The sequence below is a fragment of the Hyperoodon ampullatus genome (assembly GCF_949752795.1).
Source record: "Hyperoodon ampullatus genome assembly, chromosome: 1".
Classification (NCBI taxonomy): Eukaryota; Metazoa; Chordata; class Mammalia; order Artiodactyla; family Ziphiidae; genus Hyperoodon; species Hyperoodon ampullatus.
The window spans coordinates 155676539-155698404 of record NC_136914.1 but is presented as its reverse complement, the minus strand read 5'-3'; the positions used below and the strand labels follow the sequence as shown (position 1 = coordinate 155698404).

General features: G+C 36.4%; 1 protein-coding gene across 3 annotated transcripts in view; it reads right to left on the bottom strand.

Moving 5' to 3' along the window:
• Nucleotides 1–21866, bottom strand: part of COL25A1 (collagen type XXV alpha 1 chain) — a gene marked incomplete at both ends in the record, with an annotated part of 479103 nt that overhangs the window by 60729 nt on the left and 396508 nt on the right. For 2 of the 3 annotated variants that reach the window (XM_079701034.1, XM_079701035.1), the window contains 4 exons: nucleotides 6179–6223; nucleotides 11070–11105; nucleotides 11529–11561; nucleotides 19526–19570. In XM_079701034.1, the coding sequence (XP_079557160.1) occupies nucleotides 6179–6223; nucleotides 11070–11105; nucleotides 11529–11561; nucleotides 19526–19570 (159 nt within the window). The remainder of the gene's footprint in view (nucleotides 1–6178; nucleotides 6224–11069; nucleotides 11106–11528; nucleotides 11562–19525; nucleotides 19571–21866) is intronic. The other variant, XM_079701033.1, reaches the window with a different exon arrangement.

The following is a 21866-nucleotide window of genomic DNA, read 5'->3' as shown; positions in this document are numbered from 1 at the left end:
GTTACTTCCAAAAACTTTCTTCTGTTATTTTAAAAATGTGATTTGATGTTTCTAAGGAAGGAATCTCATCTCCAGTGTATTTAGAAGATAAGTTTCTATAGATTACTGAGCACTATACTTAATCCTAAGAATGACAAAATAATGTTTCTGCCACCTGTAAAAGTTAGTGCTTATATGATCTAGTGTCAAGGATGATTTTATATAACGAAGTGTAAGGAGTTAATTACTGAAGAGTTAGTTACTGTCTCCTGATCCTCAAGTTCTTGATCCGAATGTCAAATTTTCACTAATGTGGAAGCCAGAGAACAAAAATATCAAGCTTTGAGGGAAAATACCATAAAAATTTCTTTGCCACCTAAATGATTTGTTTTTCTGATTTGATGTAATTTTTACTGTATTATGTCTCCCTATTGTATTCATTTTAATGTATCAGGTACATTTCCCCCAATTTACTTTCTAAATATGATGAGATACACTGGTAGTCAACGCTGAAAGGAGAAAAACAAGCATTGAAAATTCATATTTATAAAAAATGTCTTGTGCTGGGCAACACTATGAATGGGGCCTAGAGATTTCCATTATTACATGTCAAGCTTTCCTTTTGCTTTTCCTGTGAAGAGTGTCGGGAAGGAGAACTAAGACAGTATCATGTCTTATGTGCAGAACACTGTGTTTCCTCATCCTTTATCTCTGGAATACATTGGGTTATAGGAAAAGTGGAATAGTGTGATGTCATGTTTCAAGAGAAAATATGTTATCTTACTGCTCTTAAAGGTGACATTCAACCATCACTGCAAAGGAGTTTTCAGAATTTAGATCTATGAACCTGCAGGGTGTAAATGGCTTTATGATCTCTAGGTTGAAATGACTCACAGGAGGAAAGACTCTATAGAACAGGTGCATAAACAATGTTTCCAATATTCTGAGCTGCTCCAAGAAAAAGAAATAACAATAGCTAAAATTTATATAGCACTTACTATATGTGTAGCAATATTTTAGGAGCTGTATGTATATTAATTCATTTAATCCTCACAACAACCCTCTGAGTTATGTATAATAATAATTCCCATTTTATAAGGAAACCCAGCACAGAGAGATTATATAACTTGCCCAGTATCATGATATAGCTTCATAAACTGGTAAGGGGTAGAACCAGGATCTACACACTGGTGGTCTGGTTCTAAAGACAAGGCTCTTGATCACTGCTCTTCATGACTTAATTACTAGCATAATGTAAGCATGAAAGGAGTAAGCAATTTTTCAAAATGTATGGAAAGAAAAAAATTTTTAAAATTAGGAACTCTGAATCTTACCCCTTTATGTGATATTGGAAAAGCTAGTCACAATAAAGTTTTACCCATGAAAAATATATTTAAAGGCTTGTTTATCAAAAAAATTTTCTGAGCTCAATTCTTATTCCAGAAGACAAATGTTTGCATGGCACATTGTGCAATGTACAACGTACAATAATTTAATCTTCCCAGCTGAACATCTTAACACTATATGAACCATGAATGCATGAAACAGGAATTCCAAATGTCTTCCACATGGTTAAAGCATTTTCCAATACTTGTTCAGGAAGCTTAAGAGTAGTTTGAAATTAAGTGATGCCTGTTTTTAGTGACTTTTATGTATGCTGAAGGTATTAGTACTTATCTCTGAGTGGGACCCTGAGGTGATAGGTAGATGAGTCTGCTGTCTGTATTTAGGCACTCTGCTCATTTCCTGAGAGCAGTGTGGAAGGCATGTGGATGCTCATTAAGTTTCCAACCGTTCCCTGAGAGCAACAGGTGGCAAATCAAAGCTTCCCTGGTATGTCATGGCTGGTTTCCTCAACATCTTGGAAGTAACGGATGGCATTTGCACACTCTGTAGTACCAGCAGGTAAGGAGATGAATAGCAAGGAAGTATTTCCAAAGCATAAACAAACACACAGGTCTAGGAAAGTTATGACTAATGGTCTTGCTACCACACATTCTAAATCCATATATGGTGGTTTCATCTTTTAAATATTATTACTCATTCAAACTATGAAATCAAGGTTGACTGTCCTGTGGTTAACTACCTAACAGAAGCAAGGTATATTAAAGGAGTAAAGAATATCCCAAGTTAATGAAGCTATATCATAAATTTATAAACTTTAAACTGTACATTTAAAAATATCCAATAACTACTAATGACTATGATGTGTTTTTAAATTGCCTCCTTTACAAAATTACTCAATTACACTGAGCACCTACTACATTATAGGGCAAGCATACCACTTACATTCTGGACTAGAGAGAGAAGACAGCTTATTAATCCAAAAATAGAATCTGTGATTTAAACTGAATACTGGATAGTTACCCAACAACACTTGATAATTACATAGAAAAGTATCTCTAGTTAATGATAGAAAGATTTTTGTCAGTTGATAGCTTCTTCTCACCATAGTCACTAGTCAGGTTAGAAAAACAAAGGAAAGTATCAGCTATAAGATCTTGACAAGATTTGTCTGGCAACATCTCATGACCCTAGAAATAAAAACGTTTACGGGAGGTGGCAAATCACCAACATCTTTCCCAATTTGAAAAAGTTCAAAACCTTCAAACTGGTCCACTGATGACTACGGAAATGAGCTGGGATATTTTTCACAGTGGAGGACATAAATCAAAGGTAATGAGAACAAATAGTAGTAACTGTAATTGTTTTGTTTGTTTGTTTTGGAGGGAAAACCCCCAATACCTTCCCCCTTATATACTCTCTCTCAACAAGAAACCTCACCCTCAGGAGAAGGGACAACTGGATTTCTACACAGCACTGAGATTCCTGCCTCAGGATCTGGTGCTGGCAGCACAGCCCAGCTAACCTACAAGCAAGCGCTGCAGGAAACCCTGCCCTGGCCCTTCCAAAATGCCCCTCCTTTTAAATATCTCCCCCCTTACTTATAATGTTACCGGGTTCTTTAACTTAGTGCTGAATTTAATGTTCTTAAATTTGTTTTAAAAATCTGTGATTTTCCAAATATCAGTAAAAAGCTTTTTTTTTAATGTGTGGGATTATTAAGGAACTGCCATAAATTAACTCTGCAGTATGAAATCACATATAATTTATTAAGTTATTTTTGCTAAATATCAAATGATAAGGAAATGACTTTGACTCTTTAGTAAACTGTTGTCATGGAGTGTACTTTTCAGTGAAGAAGCCAAAGACTAAAAATATATTAAAAGGACATATCTGCTTTTGCACAGCAAAGGAAACAAACCATAAACAAGACCAAAAGACAACACTTAGAATGGGAGAAAATATTTGCAAATGAAGCAACTGACAAAGGATTAATCTCCAAAATTTATAAGCAGCTCATGCAGCTCAATAACAAAAAAACAAACACCCAATCCAAAAATGGGCAGAAGACCTAAATAAACATTTCTCCAAAGAAGATACACAGTTTGCCAACAAACACATGAAAGGATGCTCAACATCATTAATCATTAGAGAAATGCAAATCAAAACTACAATGAGATATCATCTCATACCAGTCAGAATGACCATCATCAAAAAATCTACAAACAATAAATGCTGGAGAGGGTGTGGAGAAAAGGGAACACTCTTGCACTGCTGGTGGGAAAGTGAATTAGTACAGTCACTATGGAGAACAGTATGGAGGTTCCTTAAAAAACTATAAATAGAGCTACCATATGACCCAGCAATCCCACTACTAGGCATATACCCTGAGAAAACCATAATTGAAAAAGAGACATGTACAAAAATGTTCATTGCAGCTCTATTTACAATAGCCCGGAGATGGAAACAACCTAAGTGTCCATCATCGGATGAATGGATAAAGAAGATGTGGCACATATATACAATGGAATATTACTCAGCCATAAAAAGAAACGAAATTGAGCTATTTGTAATGGGGTGGATGGACCTAGAGTCTGTCATACAGAGTGAAGTAAGTCAGAAAGAGAAAGACAAATACCGTATGCTAACACATATATATGGAATTTAAGAAAAAAAAATGTCACAAAGAACCTAGGGGTAAAACAGGAATGAAGACACAGACCTACTTGAGAATGGACTTGAGGATATGGGGAGGGGGAAGGGTAAGCTGTGACAAAGCGAGAGCGAGGCATGGACATATGTACACCGCCAAACGTGGGGTGGATAGCTGGTGGGAGGCAGCCGAATAGCACAGGGACATCAGCTCGGTGCTTTGTGACCGCCTGGGGGGGTGGGATAGGGAGGGTGGGAGGGAGGGAGATGCATGAGGGAAGGGATGTGGGAACAGATGTATATGTATAACTGATTCACTTTGTTATAAAACAGAAACTAACACACCATTGTGAAGCAATTATACTCCAATAAAGTTGTAAAAAAAAAAAAAAAGGACATATCTGGACATCTGTGATACTAATCTGGAAACATCAAACAAAAAGCAGAACCAAAATTTCTGAGTGCCAACCTGGAATTCATAGCTTTCATGGCTGTTAATTATAACAAATATACTCATAAAATATTACATATGATACCATATGATGTCTGGGAACTCAGTAATTTAATATATTAATTCTAAAATCATATTATTCATGTAACACATTTCAAACACAATCTTCATAAAGCAGCATAACAACCCTCTTACTGAAACTAGGAATATTAATTTTAGAATCATCTAATGTACTCTAGAGATTAATTCAAAATTCTATAAGATGAGAACAATGTAAAGAAAAATCTACTTGCATTATGTTATTTTATCTAACAGTTCTAGAATTAAAAGAATAAACTTTAAAATAAGAAGCTGATTTTAAGGGAGCATTACAGCTAAGACACTAGAACTTTTAAGCCTTGTCAGTTGCCATGTAAAAAATTTTAAACAACTAAAAAAAATGTTTCTTAATATTTTTAGACAATTTAAAAACATGTAAAACAATGTTTTCAAGCTAAGCTTTAAGCAGTTATTTCAAAAGACATACAAATTTTATGAGAATAGTATGTAGGTCAATAAAGCTTAGTAATATGATTTGTACTTTGCAGTGAGAATTATTAACAGGAAGTAGAAGCACAAAACACATTGGAAGGACTTCCCTGGTGGCGCAGTGGTTGGGAATCCACATGCCAATGCAGGGGACACAGGTTCGAGCTCTAGTCTGGGAAGATCCCACATGCCGCAGAGCAACTGCGCCCGTGCACCACAACTACTGAGCCTGAGCTCTAGAGCCCGCAAGCCACAACTACTGAGCCCATGTGCCACAACTACTGAAGACTGCGTGCCTAGAGCCTGTGCTCCACAACAAGAGAAGCCACTGCAGTGAGAAGCCTGCACACCACAATGAAGAGTAGCCTCTACTCTCCGCAACTAGAGAAAGCCCTCACACAGCAATGAAGACGCAACACAGCCACAAATAAATAAATTAATTAAAAAAAAAAACTTTGGAAAGATTATTATAATGGGTGAATCACAAAAACAGCTGCCTGGATATTAGATTTAAGGGGATGTTAAGACTTTAATTCTGGTCAAAATCTGATAGGATCTTAAGAGTAAAATTTAAATGTGAAGGGAGACATTGTAGACTTTAAAGAATTCCTATGACTTCAAATGAAATGACTTTAACATTTATTTAAGGGGCATAGTAGGTTATATAGTGGAATATACAGTCCAGATAGCCATGGCAAACTTTAGAAATACCGCACTTCATTTTTTTTTATTGAAGTATAGTTGATTTACAATGTTGTGTTAGCTTCAGATGTACAGCAAAGTGATTCAGTTTCATATATATGTATTTATGTATATATTATACATATACATGTATATATATATATATATATATATATATATATATACTCTTTTTCAGATTCCTTTCCATTATAGCTTATTACAGATATTGAGTATAGTTCCCTGTGCTATACAGTAGGACCTTGTTGATTATCTATTTTATATGTAGTAGTGTGTATCTGTTAGTCCCAAACTCCTAATCTATCCTTTCCCCCCCGTTCCCCTTTGGTAACCTTAAGTTTGTTTTCTATGCCTGTAAGTCTATTTCTGCTACCCATGCTTCATTTTTAATTAAAAATTTTAATTGGTCGAAATGGCTGGTGAGTATTTAAAGAACAGCACTATATTTTTAGCTTTCATTTTTTCATTTTTGTGACTCTCACAATTACATTTCTATGAAGCCAAGACTGTCAGTGCAGTATTTACCTTTATCCCCGGAAGTCCAGGAAGCCCAGGAAGCCCTGGTTCACCCTACATAGGAAAATCACACAGCATTATAGAACAGTATTCACTCAGGCACAGTATCTGAGAAAAACATGGCAAATGCTCCCAGCTGAATTCTTGCTGTATGTATATATATGTCTAATATATATACTGTCTAGTTTCAAGATATTTGGTGAGATTATACAGTTCAGTCAACTCTTGATTCAGGGATTGTTGACCATTTTGCAAATTTTTCAGGATTTTCCCTGTTGCTGCCAGTTCACTGCTCATTGTCATCACTACCAGAAGGTGAGAAAGAGAAGTAAAAGGAGAAGGAATTCCTGTGTTTTATTACTCCCTGGTCAATGATTTGTTGAGGAGGCTGAATCTATTTGCTGAAATGAGGATTACGTGCATTTAAATAATGCATCCTATTCCAGGGCTCTCTTACCTCAGATAATCAAGAGTTGGCTGTATGAACAGATGGTCATATCAAAACAGTATACATTAAAAGTCTCATTCACTTAAAAGTATAACAAGATTTCTTTTCCATTCCTGAATGATGAGAAGATAAATTCATGGTTAAGATTATACTTAACTCCAGCCCGTATATCAGACAATTGTTGAGTCTGGGTAACCCTGCTTAGCAATTGAGGGCTAATGGTACCATGCAGCTGTTTCTGAATACAGGTTTGAGATTAAGTGGTACATTTTGGGTGAGCACACTGGAGTCAAGCTAAATCTTCTCATTTTCACATAATTGTTTACATTATTTTAAGCACAAAGTATAGTGACAAGAAGTTATATTGCTTAGAAAATCTCCTGAATTCCACTAAAGAAGCATAAAGGAATTGCTAGAGAAAATGAAAGTCCATCCTGTGTTGGACTGAGGTGACTAAATATTGTGGAATAACATTTGAAGGTAAAAGTGTCACATCATTTCATGATGGCGAGTCAGTGTTATGACAACTATACCAAAAGAGATAGAAGCATCAAACTAAAGACAAAAGTGGTAGAAGGCACTTCTTTAATCTAAATGCTTGAACAGCCCTTATTCCAAGGAAAATCTACTAAGAACAACCAGACATTTCACCTTTAATATTATTACTTTCAGATTATGGAGGGCTATAATTTGCTCTGGTATTATCACAAAATGACTTCAGATACTGTTTATATTAAGCTGTATGGTTAGACATAGAAAGGAAAATGACTTTCCTGATGGTTTAGGTCATCAGGTTCTTCAGGAATGCAAAAGAAAAGCTATTCTTTCTGAAACTACCTGAGTGAAAGTTTGCATTGTGAACAAAAAGACTAAGATGAGATTAAGCCAGAGAAGAAAGAATGATTATTAAGAATTTGATATTTCATTCAAAGAAACTTGTCGAAGTAGATTAAACTTTACATAGATACAACATTATACATTTGATTTTCTTTTTTCCCCCCATTTCCCTTTAATCAATAACTTTAGGAAGCTCTAGTAAAAAGAGCTTATCCATATTTCAGTGAAGATTCTCTTTTACTAAGAAAAAAGTATAAGGCCCTTGAAAACACAGTAAGTTGCAGTAGAATATACAACCAATAAAAATAAACATATTGGTGACATATTGATAGTTTTGTATTGTTTCAGAAAAGCCCCCAAAACTCAAGACATCCTATTTAAGACATGTGTGGAAACATATAGGTTGTAACACTGTTTCCTAAAAGGAGTTTTTACTAGACCCTTCCCTCAAGGGGAAGGGTCAAATTAAAAGGATCTGATGACTACTTTAAAGTAAGATATTTATATACACATGCATACATAGACACATCCATGTTTCTCACAATGAGAAAGATGTATAAAACATTATGGATTATTTTATAATGTAGATTGGATACTTACAGAGAGTTTAAGCATTTAGCTCTTCCCTACATCATATGCATATATATGTTGGTATATAGGTTATAAATGTACTTTTTAATGAACAAATCTTTCAGGAATTCATATTTTATACTCTTGGATTTTGACCTTTCCAAATTTATGTTTACTTAAAAGTTGGCAAAATGAAGGATTTTAAAATATTTAATGTTACCCTTTGTGAAACATCTCAGCATTTCTAGGAAGATATTTCTTCCTATATAAATTCTCTGTCTTTATACCATGAATGTTTATCTTTTAATTAAGAGACAGTTTTCAGTTAATTTCTCCATTCTTGCCTATTTCTTGACTCAGAGCTTCTCTGAGCTGAGTTCTTGGTCACGCACAGCCCAAGTTCAGATCTAGGTCATAATTAAGAATTGGTTTGTTATTCCATTCAAAGACTTCTTGCTCAAGTAGATTACACTTTACACTGATACGTTATGCTTCTGGTTTTCTTTTTTCTTTCCCTTTCACTGTTTAGTCTCCATTATCAGAGACCCTTGTCTACTGTTAAAATCAGTTCTCTGCTTTCACCCCATGTCCCTGTGACAGTGCCCTGTGTTTCTAGATACAGTTCAACCGTGCCAGTCCCTTACAATGGGCAAACATGTATTTTTACCCCATTAAAACTAAAAAATATATTTTAAAAAGATGTGGAGAAGTTAGGAAGGCAGCTATGCTCACCACTATACCACCAATGCCATTGAATGTGAAGTTAGGAAGGAAAAAATTATGTGATGAAACACACACTCACTTTACAAACATATATACCCTAACTCACATATCAATCACACACTCTCCTGCTGAGTCTATAAAAGAAAAAAACTATAATTAAATCATTCCCTATTATGAATGTTACTCTAAATAACAAACTTCCATACCGCAAAATACCAGACAGTGGAGAGCTAATCAATGCACTTTAATTCTGGCAGGATATCCTCTACTTTTCTGGGAATGTCCCTAATGCAGGAGCTTAAGTACCCATGAACCCACAACAAAGTTCTGCAATGGTGAGAAAAATGTCGTGGAAGTTTCCTTGAATGGATTCTGTACTCAGTTCTGTTTGTCATTTTCCAATCTAAGCAACCAGCAAGAATGGAAACACTCTACTTTTAAATCAGTGTTGGGATAAGTATCGCCAAATCCAGATATTAGACAAGAAAGTCATAAATATTGTGGGAAAGTGAGATTGCATCAACGGGTAGAATCTGGCCTAAATATTAATGAAAAAATATTGCTCTTTTCAGAGCACATTTTCATTCCGATGGCTTGTAATATTCATACACATATTCATTCAGGCACATATTTGTTCAGGTAGAATCCACTTCTCTCAATATAATTTAAAACAGGTTTTTAATGAAATACAAAGAAAAGCCAATGTTTCCATAAATAAAGCTATAAACTTCCAGAAATGAATCTAAAATGTATTTTTAAGTAATCATGATAAAGCAATATTTTATTAACCAATTGAAAATCAATTTTGATCTTCTACTCTGAAAACAGTGGAACCTATATGAAATTATAGCAGACTTGTTTTGTTTTTTAAAAAGACATAACAGTTTTGCAGACAATTCTTTTAACTTATCACAGTTTTGGAGAGCAGTTTAAATTTAGCTTTTAATTTTTAAAGACTGAGGGACTTAAAATGAGATCATCTGAGAAAATTAGATGCTCTTTCAAACCAAAGCAGGCCATGGATCTCTGTGATATCACTAATTTCAAGCTTCTTACATAAAGAATCAGTAGGAAATCTTAGGCACCGAACAGCAAAATTTGCAGAGTTATGCTGGGCTCTTTGGAAAAGTCTCAACTTTACCTGAAACTGGGTCTAATGAATCATTACTCTTAGATTCTTAATTTCAAGAAAATCTATTTTTAAATTAGGAAAATGTTAAAAGAATGTGAAAGACCTTCTCAAAACACACTTTAACCTGAAGTGTTTAAACAAAGCAGTGATCCTCTCAATAACTTCAAGAATGTGGGAATATTTTTTTATGTTATGTTCTAAGGTTCCAAACGACTACAATGGGATTTATTCTCTCTCTTTATACTAATGAGGTATATTCTATGTTTCTATTCATATTTTTTTCCTATAACATTAGCGTTGCTAGACAAAGGCAGAGTCATGATCTCAGAGATTTAACATAATGTGGAATTCACATTTACTTGTTAGCCACATCTGTTATCTAAAAATCTAAAATCTGCACTGGGCATTGATATCCAGATGCTCGGACGATAAACTACGAACGGTCGTTTCCTGCTTCAGACTCAAATGAGAATAAACATATTCATTCCATGTCCTCTAACTTATCACTGAAGTGAAGCACAAATGATAAAAAAAAATTAACATTAGATTGGTTAAAGTGGTTTGGCTACTGTCTCCAATTAAAATTTAGTTCATGAACAAACCTCTTTCTACAACATAACATTCACTGCTTAGGTAGATATTATTCACATAAAAAATTATCTGCAGGGAAGTATTTGAAATGAGAGGAAAGGAATATAATTTTAAAAGAACTGTCCATCATTCCTTATTGAGACAGTTTAGTAAATATTCATTTCTTCTCATAAAAGATAGAAACATGCAGAGTATATTTAAACATGCAAGATAGGTTGTTGGCATTCCAACCCAGCAGATCTTTGTTAGTCTCAAACAGCTCAGTATATGCTGACTTCAGTTCATAAAGCATCCTTTTACACATCCAGATTATGTTTGTGTTTTACTGTGGTCAGCATCAACCCTTTTAAAATGAAAAACAGTCAAAACCACTCCGCATATAAGGCATGAAAACGGCATCATTTTCCAGATTATGTTTGTACTTTTACTATGGTCAGCATCAACCCTTTTAAAATGAAAAACAATCAAAAACACTCTGCATATAAGGCATGAAAATGGCATCATTTTCAGTAATTGTTCTCATATTATACAGTGATAGCAGACATAATCAAATGGTGACTATAAGACAGTACAAAGAACACACCAGAATAGGGATTTACCTTTTGCCCTGGACGACCAGATTCTCCGGGCTCTCCCTGGTGAAAGAAAGCCAAAGATGAAAAGGCTGTCTTACAAGAATTTTCCAAAAGCCTTAGGCCCTTGGACACTTTCAGCCTCCCCGATGACACATGCATTTCATTCACTTTATTCTGTTGCTCCACATCCTACCAGACATATGAACATTTTTTTTTTTGCTGTTAATATACCTGAAGCTCACATACAAATCCACATTTCCATAAAAACCAATCAGAAAGGGAAGAAAAGGCAAGACCTCTTGTTTAAGACTTTATCAGAGATTTCTAGCAGATACTCCATGTTGTGTCTAGAAGCTGATTATTGCAGTAGTATATGAACAGAGTTAGAACCATCAAAGTTGGTAAAAGGGAAGGGAAACAAGAGACTTATAAAAGTCAAAGCTGTAACTCGTGGGGTACAAACACTTGCAAGGCTATAGTTACCTTAATTCCTGCAGCGGACGATCCAGGGTCACCCTAAAATGAAACCCATGAGAGATTATTCTACAAGTGATGGGAATCGGAAACACACAAACACATAGAGAGCCGTTATCTACAGGAGCGCCCAAGGAAACCCCATGACTAATGGGCTGAAATATGCTCCCTAAGATTTTGTATCAATATGGCTAAGATGTCAGTAATTTCCAAGATAAACAATATACTTTCTAAAAACATGGGTTTACTTTGCAAAATGCATAAGGACTACATTCCTTGAAATAAATATAAATATATAAATATGGATCTCTTCCCTTGATACAGTGCTAAAATTGTATTCTAAAGCAATACATTAGTGGATCTGGAATTTCAGTTTTCTCTATTTCAGGAATTTATTAATGTCACTGGCTATCATTTACTAGGAGTTCCCTGACCCTTTCGGTCTTCAGAAAGTCAGGGTTCAACAGATGAAGTCAAAGGGTTGATGATGTTGAGTTGGAAAAAGCCATACTGCCGGTCAGTTTGTTTTCCTCATGAAGCACCGTCACTGTTATGACCAGCACGTTTTTTTCTAGCTCTACACTTATTTCATTGTAACGCAGTCACCGGAAAGTTACAGGATGATGGATGACTTGTGGGTGACAGGGACACAAGGAAGATCTGAGAGAAAATCTTGAGATAGAATCTGGTTTTCTGAAAGGCATTGTATTCCATCTGGATTTCACCGAGTGTGACTACATTATTTTTTTTTTTTTACATCTTTATTGGAGTATAATTGCTTCACAATGGTGTGTTAACTTCTGCTTTATAACAAAGTGAATCAGTTATACACATACACATGTTCCCCTATCTCTTCCCTCTTGCGTCTCCCTCCCTCCCACCCTCCCTATCCCACCCCTCTAGGTGGTCACAAAGCACTACATTCTTACAGCAGATGTGCTCTAAATACACAGGTGGGGCTAACAGAAGAGAGGACAGAGGGTGGCTGCTTATTTCTGATATGGGGCCAGGCAAGGGCCTAGATTTTCCAGTTCCTTTTAGTCCTCTGACCCTTAAACATGCTACAAGGAAAATAAAAGGGAGAAAACGTAGTCATCTGAGACTGTTAAGAAAACAGAAACAGCCACAAGGAGGAAGGCACATACTGGGGTTTCCTCAGCTGTCCTATCTGTGCAAGGGCTCACAGAGCTCTAGGGGTCTACTTCCTCCTTCTAGGTTTAAAGAGCTGCTCATCAATCTCATTTAGAGACGGAGATAAACCTCAGGCCTCTACACATGAGGTACTTGCCCCTCTCCCTCAGTTTCTCTCTCTTCTCCCCACAGCTGGCAGTTCTCTTTGTTCAGGTCTTAAGTGGCTTTGCCTCAACCCCTCACTGAGCAACCTAGACACATGCCCCTCACATCCACATCTCACTATGCAGCATCTGTTCAAGTCCTGCAAGCTCACTGCATATGGATTATGTATATATGTTTTCTGCCTATTCTTTGCTTGTCCCTCCATTAGACGATCAGCCACATGTGGGCAGCTTCAGTGTCTATTTTTATTCAGTGTCTGAATAAAATATGCTGGGTACATATATGGTGAATAAATGAACAAATCTCAGAAAGAATATTTTCAGCAGGGCATCAGTCAAGAATCAAAAAAAAAGGGGCTTCCCTGGTGGCGCAGTGGTTGAGAGTCCGCCTGCTGATGCAGGGAACATGGGTTCGTGCCCCGGTCCAGGAAGATCCCACATGCCGCAGAGCAGCTGGCTCCTTGAGCCATGGCCTCTGAGCCTGCACATCCGGAGCCTGTGCTCCGTAACGGGAGAGGCCACAACAGCGAGAGGCCCGCGTATCGCAAAAAAAAAAAAAAAAAAAAAAAAAAAAACTTTAGGAAGAAAAAAAAGCTTAAGAAGGAAGAGGAAATAATAAATTAACTTATTTGAGGAAACATACGAGTTTTTGACATCTGTAATTGCTACTACTCAAGGAAAAATTAAAACATGACAAAACATATAGAAGAGGATCCCAAATACTGTCTTATTGTAAAATGATACTGGTTTCTTTTCCCCATCACTAATAATCAGTTGAGTTCCAAATGGGCAGTGAAATAAATGTGGCTAACAAAATAATACTTATTTCTGTTTCCACTAAATCAAGTCTGTCTGAAAGCCATCAACACCAATGAATCAGTATTTTGCACAATGAGACCTTTGTATTCATAAAAGCAATTTTGACTTTTCTAAGCCCCCTTTTTCATCTTATTTATACCTCACAAGACTCCCAAGAGATAGGGCAGATATTACTATTTTTACTCAGTAGATGAGGAAATTGAAGCAACTTGAGCCTAAGTGAATTTTGGACTTCCTAAATTCTATTGCCATGTTCTTTTTATTGGAATAAGAAAAGAATTATTGGTTTATCTTATTTTGGCAACAGGGCACAATGGTTGTCGTAAACTTGTAAAGTTGCTTGTATTAACTGTAGTTTAAAAACTTTTTTTCCCAGTGTTTTAAAGGAAAGTGACTGGATAATCCACTAATGAGAATAAGGACTAGATTTAGTTCTCAGAGAAAGTGGATGGGAAGGAAGGACAGTTTCCTGAAAGCCTGATTTATTTGTGGAAACTGGAGCGGTTTCATTTGATGGACAACTATGAGTGATATATCAACTTTCTTTTCAAAAATTAGAACTGTGAAATCTCAAGGAATTTTTATAACTTTTAAGTGGCAAGGCAATTACTGGAAGACATTCCTAAGTTAAACATTTTAAAGGATAATGCTGCGAGTAGTGAAAATAAAAGTCAGTGTTTATAATCCTCATTCCTCTAAAAGTGAAAATGAATACAGGATTAAAGTAGGAAAAAAAACCCAACTGTGTCTCTCTAAGTATACCCTTAGCTTCATAAATCAGTTGGTTTGAAAATAAAAGTCTCCACAGGGTAAATCATAAAGCAAAAAATACTTTGAGAAGATACTTGAGGTAAGTGAATTTGACTTTGTTATTGACCATTCAAGTACAGAGTTTTTGTTTTTGGCTGTGATTATTTTCAAGCACAACACTTGGTATGTAATTATATGTATGTGTCACTAAAGTCTATGTGGATAAATAAAGTGAATGTGGTGATATTTCTATCAGTCATTAATTCATTCAATAAATATTTATTGAGCATCGATTATGTGCCAACCATGTTCTGGATGCAGGGATACTAGGAGTTAGGGCGATAAAGCGAACAATGCTGTTTCAAACCCTGCCCTTGTCCTGTGCTTACGATATAGTCACCCTTCCATATCCCTGGGTTCCGCATCTGCGGATTCACCCAACCTTGGACTAAAAATCATTTGAGAAAAAAATTCCTGAAAATTCCAAACAGCAAAACTTAAATTTCTGTGTGCCTGGCAACTGTTTACATAGTATTCGGTATCATAAGTAATCTAGAGAAGCTTTATAGTACAGCTGACCCTTAAACAACACAGGCTTGAACTGCAAATGTCCACTTATATGTGGATTTTTTTTCAACAGTAAGTATTACAGTACCACATGATCTGCAGTTGGTTGAATTCGGTGGATGGGGAACCACGATATGGAGAAAACAGGGATGTGAAGGAACCATGTATAAAGAGGGCCTTTTGTAAATTATACCCTGATTTCAACTGGCAGAGTCTCAGCACTCCTAAGCCCAGCATTATTTAAGAGTCAGTTGAATATGGGAGCATGCGCATAGGTTATATGCAAATACTACCCCATTTTATATAAGGGACATGCTAGGATTTTGGTATTTGCAGGGATCCTGGAATCAATCTCCTGGACATACCGAAGGACTACTGCTATCATTTGTATATATGTATACAAATATATGTATTCAAAAATATTATTGATTGAATGCATAAAAGATACTTTCTTTCCACGTACAAAAAAGTCTGGGATAGGAAGAAATTGTCATGTTGGGAAATTTTGTGTCACCCACAGAAGACATGATAAACAAATGCATGGTACAGGAAAAAGTTCTACCATTCAACGAAAATAAGAAGCAGGTGAAAGTTAAAAAAAAATTTTTTTTTAAGGTTTTTCATTCAATAAATATTTATTGGGCTTCCCTGGTGGCACAGTGGTTGAGAGTCCGCCTGCCGATGTGGGGGACATGGGTTCATGCCCCGGTCTGGGAAGATCCCACATGCCGCGGAGCGGCTAGGCCCGTGAGCCATGGCCGCTGAGCCTGCGCGTCCGGAGCCTGTGCTCCACAACGGGAGAGGCCACAACAGTGAGAGGCCCACGTACCGCAATATATATGTGTGTGTGTATATATATATATATATATATATATATATATTTATTATCTTCCTATTATGTGCCAGGAAATTGGATGGGTGTTGGGAATAGAACAGTTTGGTAACTTATAGTTTTTTGTTTGTTTATTTGTTTGTTTTTTCTTTTTCAGTGAGCTGGATGCCCAATTAAACAAGGAATCACAATAAATTGTGATAAGGGTTATGAAAGGGATCATAAAGAGTGCTCTGGGAGCACATAGCGGGTAACAGAGACAATCCAGGGGACACTGAAAGGCTGCCCCAGGGAAATGACTTAATAAATTCAGGTCTCAGTAGACTGAGGAATAGGATGAGAACATGAGGAGGTGGAGGTGGACAGAGAAGAGTATTCTAAGCTAAGGGAAGAATCATATGTGCTAAATTGGAGAAGGCCCTGTACCCCAAAGAAAAGCCTTCCCATGTGATCTTAAGAAAAGGCAACTTGGTGGGTGGCTCCAAATATGGGTGTTGCTTCCGAAAAGGCTCTGAGGATGCAAATCAAAGATGCTCTGCAGGTGTAAAGTAAGAAGGCAGGTTATTTATAGAAATGGAGATTGAGGGAGAAAAGAAAAATGAAGACACAGACAGGAAATACCAAGAAAGTGAAGCTTCCTGCTATATTTAAAAAGGATAACCAATGAGGACCTACTGTAGAGCACAGGGAACTCTGTTCAGTGTTATGTGGCAGCCTGGATGGGAGGGGAGTCTGGGGGAGAATGGATACATGTATATGTATGGCTGAGTCACTTTGCTGTGCACCTGAAACTATCACAACATTGTTAATTGGTTATACTCCAATATAAAATTAAAAAGTTTAAAAAAATGCTCAGAAAAAAAAAAAAGAAAGAATGTGAAATTTCTAAATGAACAGATAAGGTTGTGAATAATAGAGTGGCATGATGGAACCATTCAGCGGTCTGCAACAACACTTACTTTCAAGTGCTGGGATAATAGATAAGAAATGCATTTCTACATTTGTTGGTGGGATTAACACTCCAAAGAGCAGAACATAACCTTCCCGTAGTAACTCCACACATGATTAAAATCAGTCTTTGGCAGGTCATTCTTAATTCTAGAGTTCATCGTAGCTCTGGCCACAGAGAAAACTCAGCCCAGAGGTTTTTACAGTCCCACAGCATTTCCAGATGACCAGTCTGGAAAGGCTTAGATTGCTTTACCATCCAAAAGCACCGAGTTGGATCACAAGGAAAAAAATCCTATTAAAGTGAATCGCCAATGATGTAATTTACAACATCAATGGCAGAAAAGAAGCATTTTTTGATTTTACATCTCAAACTTGGTAAATGATGAATGAGTTTCACATACTGAACCCAAAGGCCATGAGAAGAGTGTTTCTAACATGCTGGAAACAAATTATGTGACAGAAGCAGGAAATGTTTAAAAAACACATCAAAAATTATATTCCAATTACAGCATTCTTGGGGATGAATGCTACAGGTCAGATTACGTATTATATGTTACAGGTTCCTATTTACAATCCCCTGTTTAGACTCATTGAAAATTTATAGAAATGATTTCTGTTTTAACTGAAGCATTTCTCATACTTAATTTCAGTTGACTAATAAAACTTTTTGATAAAAAAGAAAAATAACCAATCTAGTTGATTTCCATTTCCATGTGGTAAGAAAGCTAACATTTATTGAGAGTTTACTATGTGTGAGTCAGCATGGTAAATGATTTGCATTAATATAAAAAATAAGAACCGTATTCCTTTGAGATGAATTTAGCTTTTACAAAGAAAAAAAAGTTGCTTTACTATTGCAATATTAAATTTTTAAAATGTGTGATTAAAGAAACTATTGGCCTACGTTCAAAAAATTAAGCTCTAAAAATACATATTCTAAAGATTAAAATTCTCTACATAAATCCACATAGGCGTAGCTCAGACTTTGCATAAACGGTTTTCACTTGAAGAAACTGCTCTCTGTTTAGAAGATTTCCTTTCTTTAAACAGAGGTTGGCAACTATGGCCCGAGGGCTAAATCCAGCTAGCCACCTGTTTTTGTGTGGCCCAAGAGCTAAGAGTGGTTTTCACATCTTTAACGGTTAAAAAAAATGTAAAAAGAATAATATTTCATGACATTTGAAAACCACATGAAATTAAAATTTCAGTGTCCAGAAATAAAGTTTTATTGGAATAGAGCCACTCTCATATGTATACATATTGTCTATGGCTGCTGTCATGCTACGATGACAGAGTTGAGTAGTTGTGACAGACGCCATATGGCCCACAAAACCTAAAATATTTATTTTCTGGCTCTTTACAGGAAAAGTTTGCTGACCCCTGCTTTTAAGCAAACACAACCAAGGTAAATAAAATATCTATGTTTATATACCTAGGGTTTTTAATTTTGACTTCAAGAAGTCATAGAGGTATATCACTGGTCCCATTAGTATTAAACATACTCATGTCATGGTGGATTGCAGCATGATACTTAAATCTGACAGATAAATAAAATGGGTTTACAGCAGTGGTTCTCAATGAGGGATGATTTTGTTCCCCAGTGGACACTTGGCAACCTCTGGAGAGAGTGTTGGTTGTCACAACTCGGAGATGCTACTGGCATCTGCTGGGCAGAGGCCAGGAACGAGGCTAGACATCTGACAGCTCCCTCAAGAAGGATTATCCAGCCCAAAATGTCAGTAGTGTGGAGGCTGAGAAACCCTGGTCTACAAGAAACTGAGAGTCCATTCTAATTTCTAGACTACCTCTTGAATACAAACACAGTTGCTACTCGGTGACATTAATTTATTCCTACCATTAATTTCTCCCTACCACCCATGCCATATTTATATTAATATTTATAAGAATGAGGAAGACAAATTTCTCTTTACTTTATGGGTATGTTTTTATGAGTAGCAATTGTCCATCTGTACCGTAATAATTTTCAAAGTAGAGTATTCTTATTCTCAACTACAAGCCTAAATGAATCATTCTTTGTTTCATCAATTAGCCCGATTTAAATCAAATCTGACTATTCCATTTTTAGTTTCTTAAAAGATCTTTTTCTTAATTCTTAACATATAGCACAAATGAAATAAAAATTTCCTTCCTATGTCAGAGATGTGTGTGAAGTAAGAATACAAGCAAAAGCTTCAATAGACTGAGGAAAAAAAGACAGGAGGCAGGAAGATGAACAAACGACCACCACAATATAAGTGCTAATAATGGTTTAAAGGCCAAAAAAGAAAAAAACAAAAAAAAAGACAATACAAAGGCTGACAAAATATCTGGATCTAGTAGATTTCAAGTTGAGGCAAATTTTCAAGACTCTGCATGAGAGGCTCTAATCAACTGACTTTAGCTTATTATCAAACTCTTACATCCCCTCCCAATCCTCTGCAATCTTCTATCCTAAAATTGGGACAAATGGAATCACTTTAGGAACTCTATTTTTATATCTCTGTGCATAAAGGGAGTGCTCCATTTACACATAAATAGTGGGGTTTTTGTTTTGTCTTGAAAGTCATATTATTAGAAACCCAATTATGCATTTTCTAGAATTTTTGACATAGCATTTTACTTTTAAAATATTTAAATTTGTAGCTAGGAGCTGGTGGAATAATCACCTTTTATAAATTAAATATTTAAAAGTTTTCTACTTGTGTAGAATTATCTCTGATCTCCCATTTTCATGTACATGAAATAATATTCTTGTTCATACACATACTCTTTCATATTTCGCAACACTGTACCTTTTCACCTGTATCACCTTTGGGGCCATTCTCTCCAGCATCTCCCTAAGAGGGGAAAAAAGCAATACATGTAAAATATATTGGTGACATTCAGCAAAGAGTAGTTTTGATTATTTTAAGTTTCCTTTCATAGGCACTATATATTAAAATCTGTTGTAAATGTTCTACAGAGCTAATGTACTTTACTTGACCAGCTGCCTGATATCAGCTAGTCCAAATAAATTTTATTACAATGAACATGGCTAAATAGTTTTAAACTACTCCATGATAATAACAGAAAGTAATTTCTCTGACTTCTAATAGCTTATTCTGGCATTAATAGCTTATTCTGGCCACCTTAACTCTTTCTCTTTTCTCTGCTCAAAGAGTCACTCTAACAAAGGCTTTCTCCTGACTCCCTCAATATGCCCTGTGCCTTAACCTTTCTGTCTCCTTCCTTGTCCCACTCCTGCCACCTGGAGTCCTGCCTTCTCCTTTCCCTTCAATCTGTGAATTCTACCCATCTCAAATCTCCAGGCCCTCAAAGTGCATGACCCAGCCCTCAAAACTGCTGCACTGAACATTGAGTTATCTGGGCCTAAGTGTTTTGTATTTGAGACATAAATGTTTTATATCTTATTAGAAAATTTTAAAAAATTATAGTAAAATAAATTGGTGAGTTTATGCTTCCTTTGTTATTTCTGAGAGCTCCTATGCCTATTCCCTCACTGATATCTTTCTACCCACAAGCAATGCTTTAGGAAAAAAGTCAGGGGCTTCCCTGGTGGCGCAGTGGTTGAGAGTCCGCCTGCCGATGCAGGGGACACGGGTTCGTGCCCCGGTCTGGGAAGATCCCACATGCCGCAGAGCGGCTAGGCCCGTGAGCCATGGCTGCTGGGCCTGCATGTCCAGAGCCTGTGCTCCGCAACGGGAGAGGCCACAGCAGTGAGAAGCCCACGTAATGCAAAAAAAAAAAAAAAAAAAAAAAAAAAAAAAAAAAAAAAGAAAAAAGTCATTTGTTTATTATCCATGCTTTGCTTTCTTAAATTCTAAATTCTTTAAGTCTTATAGCATGCTCTAGTGGAAACATCATGAATTTTGGAGCCAGAAAGTTCAAGCCCAGGTCCAGGTCCTACTGGGCAAATGAAATTTTCTTTACATCAAATTTCTCATGTGCAACGTAAGGGCAAGAATATTTTATGGGGTTATAAGAAATAAACAATTACTGTGTCTAAAGCAACTGGGACAGTATCTGACACATCATAAGCTGTTACTGATAACAATTAGCAATAACAATGCATTATTGTTCATACATCCCGTAAGCTGGAATACCCTTCTGTCCAGCTGTGTAAGAGGTCACTCTTCTATCACTTAAAATTTTCCGTAAAATAAGAGAGAAGCTACTGATAATGGTTTCCCTGGGAGAAGGAGGGGTGGTGAAGGAGGGAGAGTTTAACCTTTTCTCTTCACTTTCTTTTCTTTTTTCAAATAAGCATGAGGCTATCCTGCTCGGGCATTCTTTTATGGTGACGGGGACAGCACAGCGGGCTGGGAGCCTGAGCCGCTTTATCTGATGAGTCCCTGGAATGGTGCTGGCACTGCTCCTTTTCCCTCCTTAATTTCTACACAAAAGAGTCATCTGTTGACTAATTCATTTCAGGTTAATTACCACGAACTGGTTGGAAGCCAAATAAATATACTGATCATAAGTTATGGGGGATCTTTGATAGGCAGCTCATTAGCACACTTTTAAAAATTGCTTGGAACTCCCTTTATTAAATAACAAAACAAACTTTCTTATTAGGAAAACTGGTTCAGAGTGGCCATGAAGTGAAGGGTTTGACTGAGTTGCCTCTCTGCTCTGCTCTCCTTCCATTTAAATAAATGTCTTTTTATTTTTGTTTTACAAGAATACAGTTGTAAAATACAGCTCAAAAATACAGTTACATTCATGAAGCTTGCTGGATCTGTAGATGTACTCCTTTGGGGGTTAGTGGTGATGATAATGATTTGTCAGAAAGATCGTATCACTTATGAAGGGCATTATGTGGTATCTTGGTAGTTGCCTGCAGAGACGGCATACTTCTCAAACACTGGTAAAGGACATAGCATGAGAACTCCCCCAAAGCAGTAAGGAAGGATGTTTGTCTAAGAGAAATTTAACATATGCACTCTGCTTCTCCTTTTGCTTCTCTTTTTGGGTTTTATGGGAATTCGTTTTGGGACAACTTTCAGTGTATTTGCTGCAGGTAAACATCTGTATCCCTTTAACCTACTGACCTAAGAAGTAGTAGAGAGAGAGATGGATGCTTAGAAAAGTACTGGAGTGGCATTAGCAAATAGGTAGAACAGAAATTTTGCA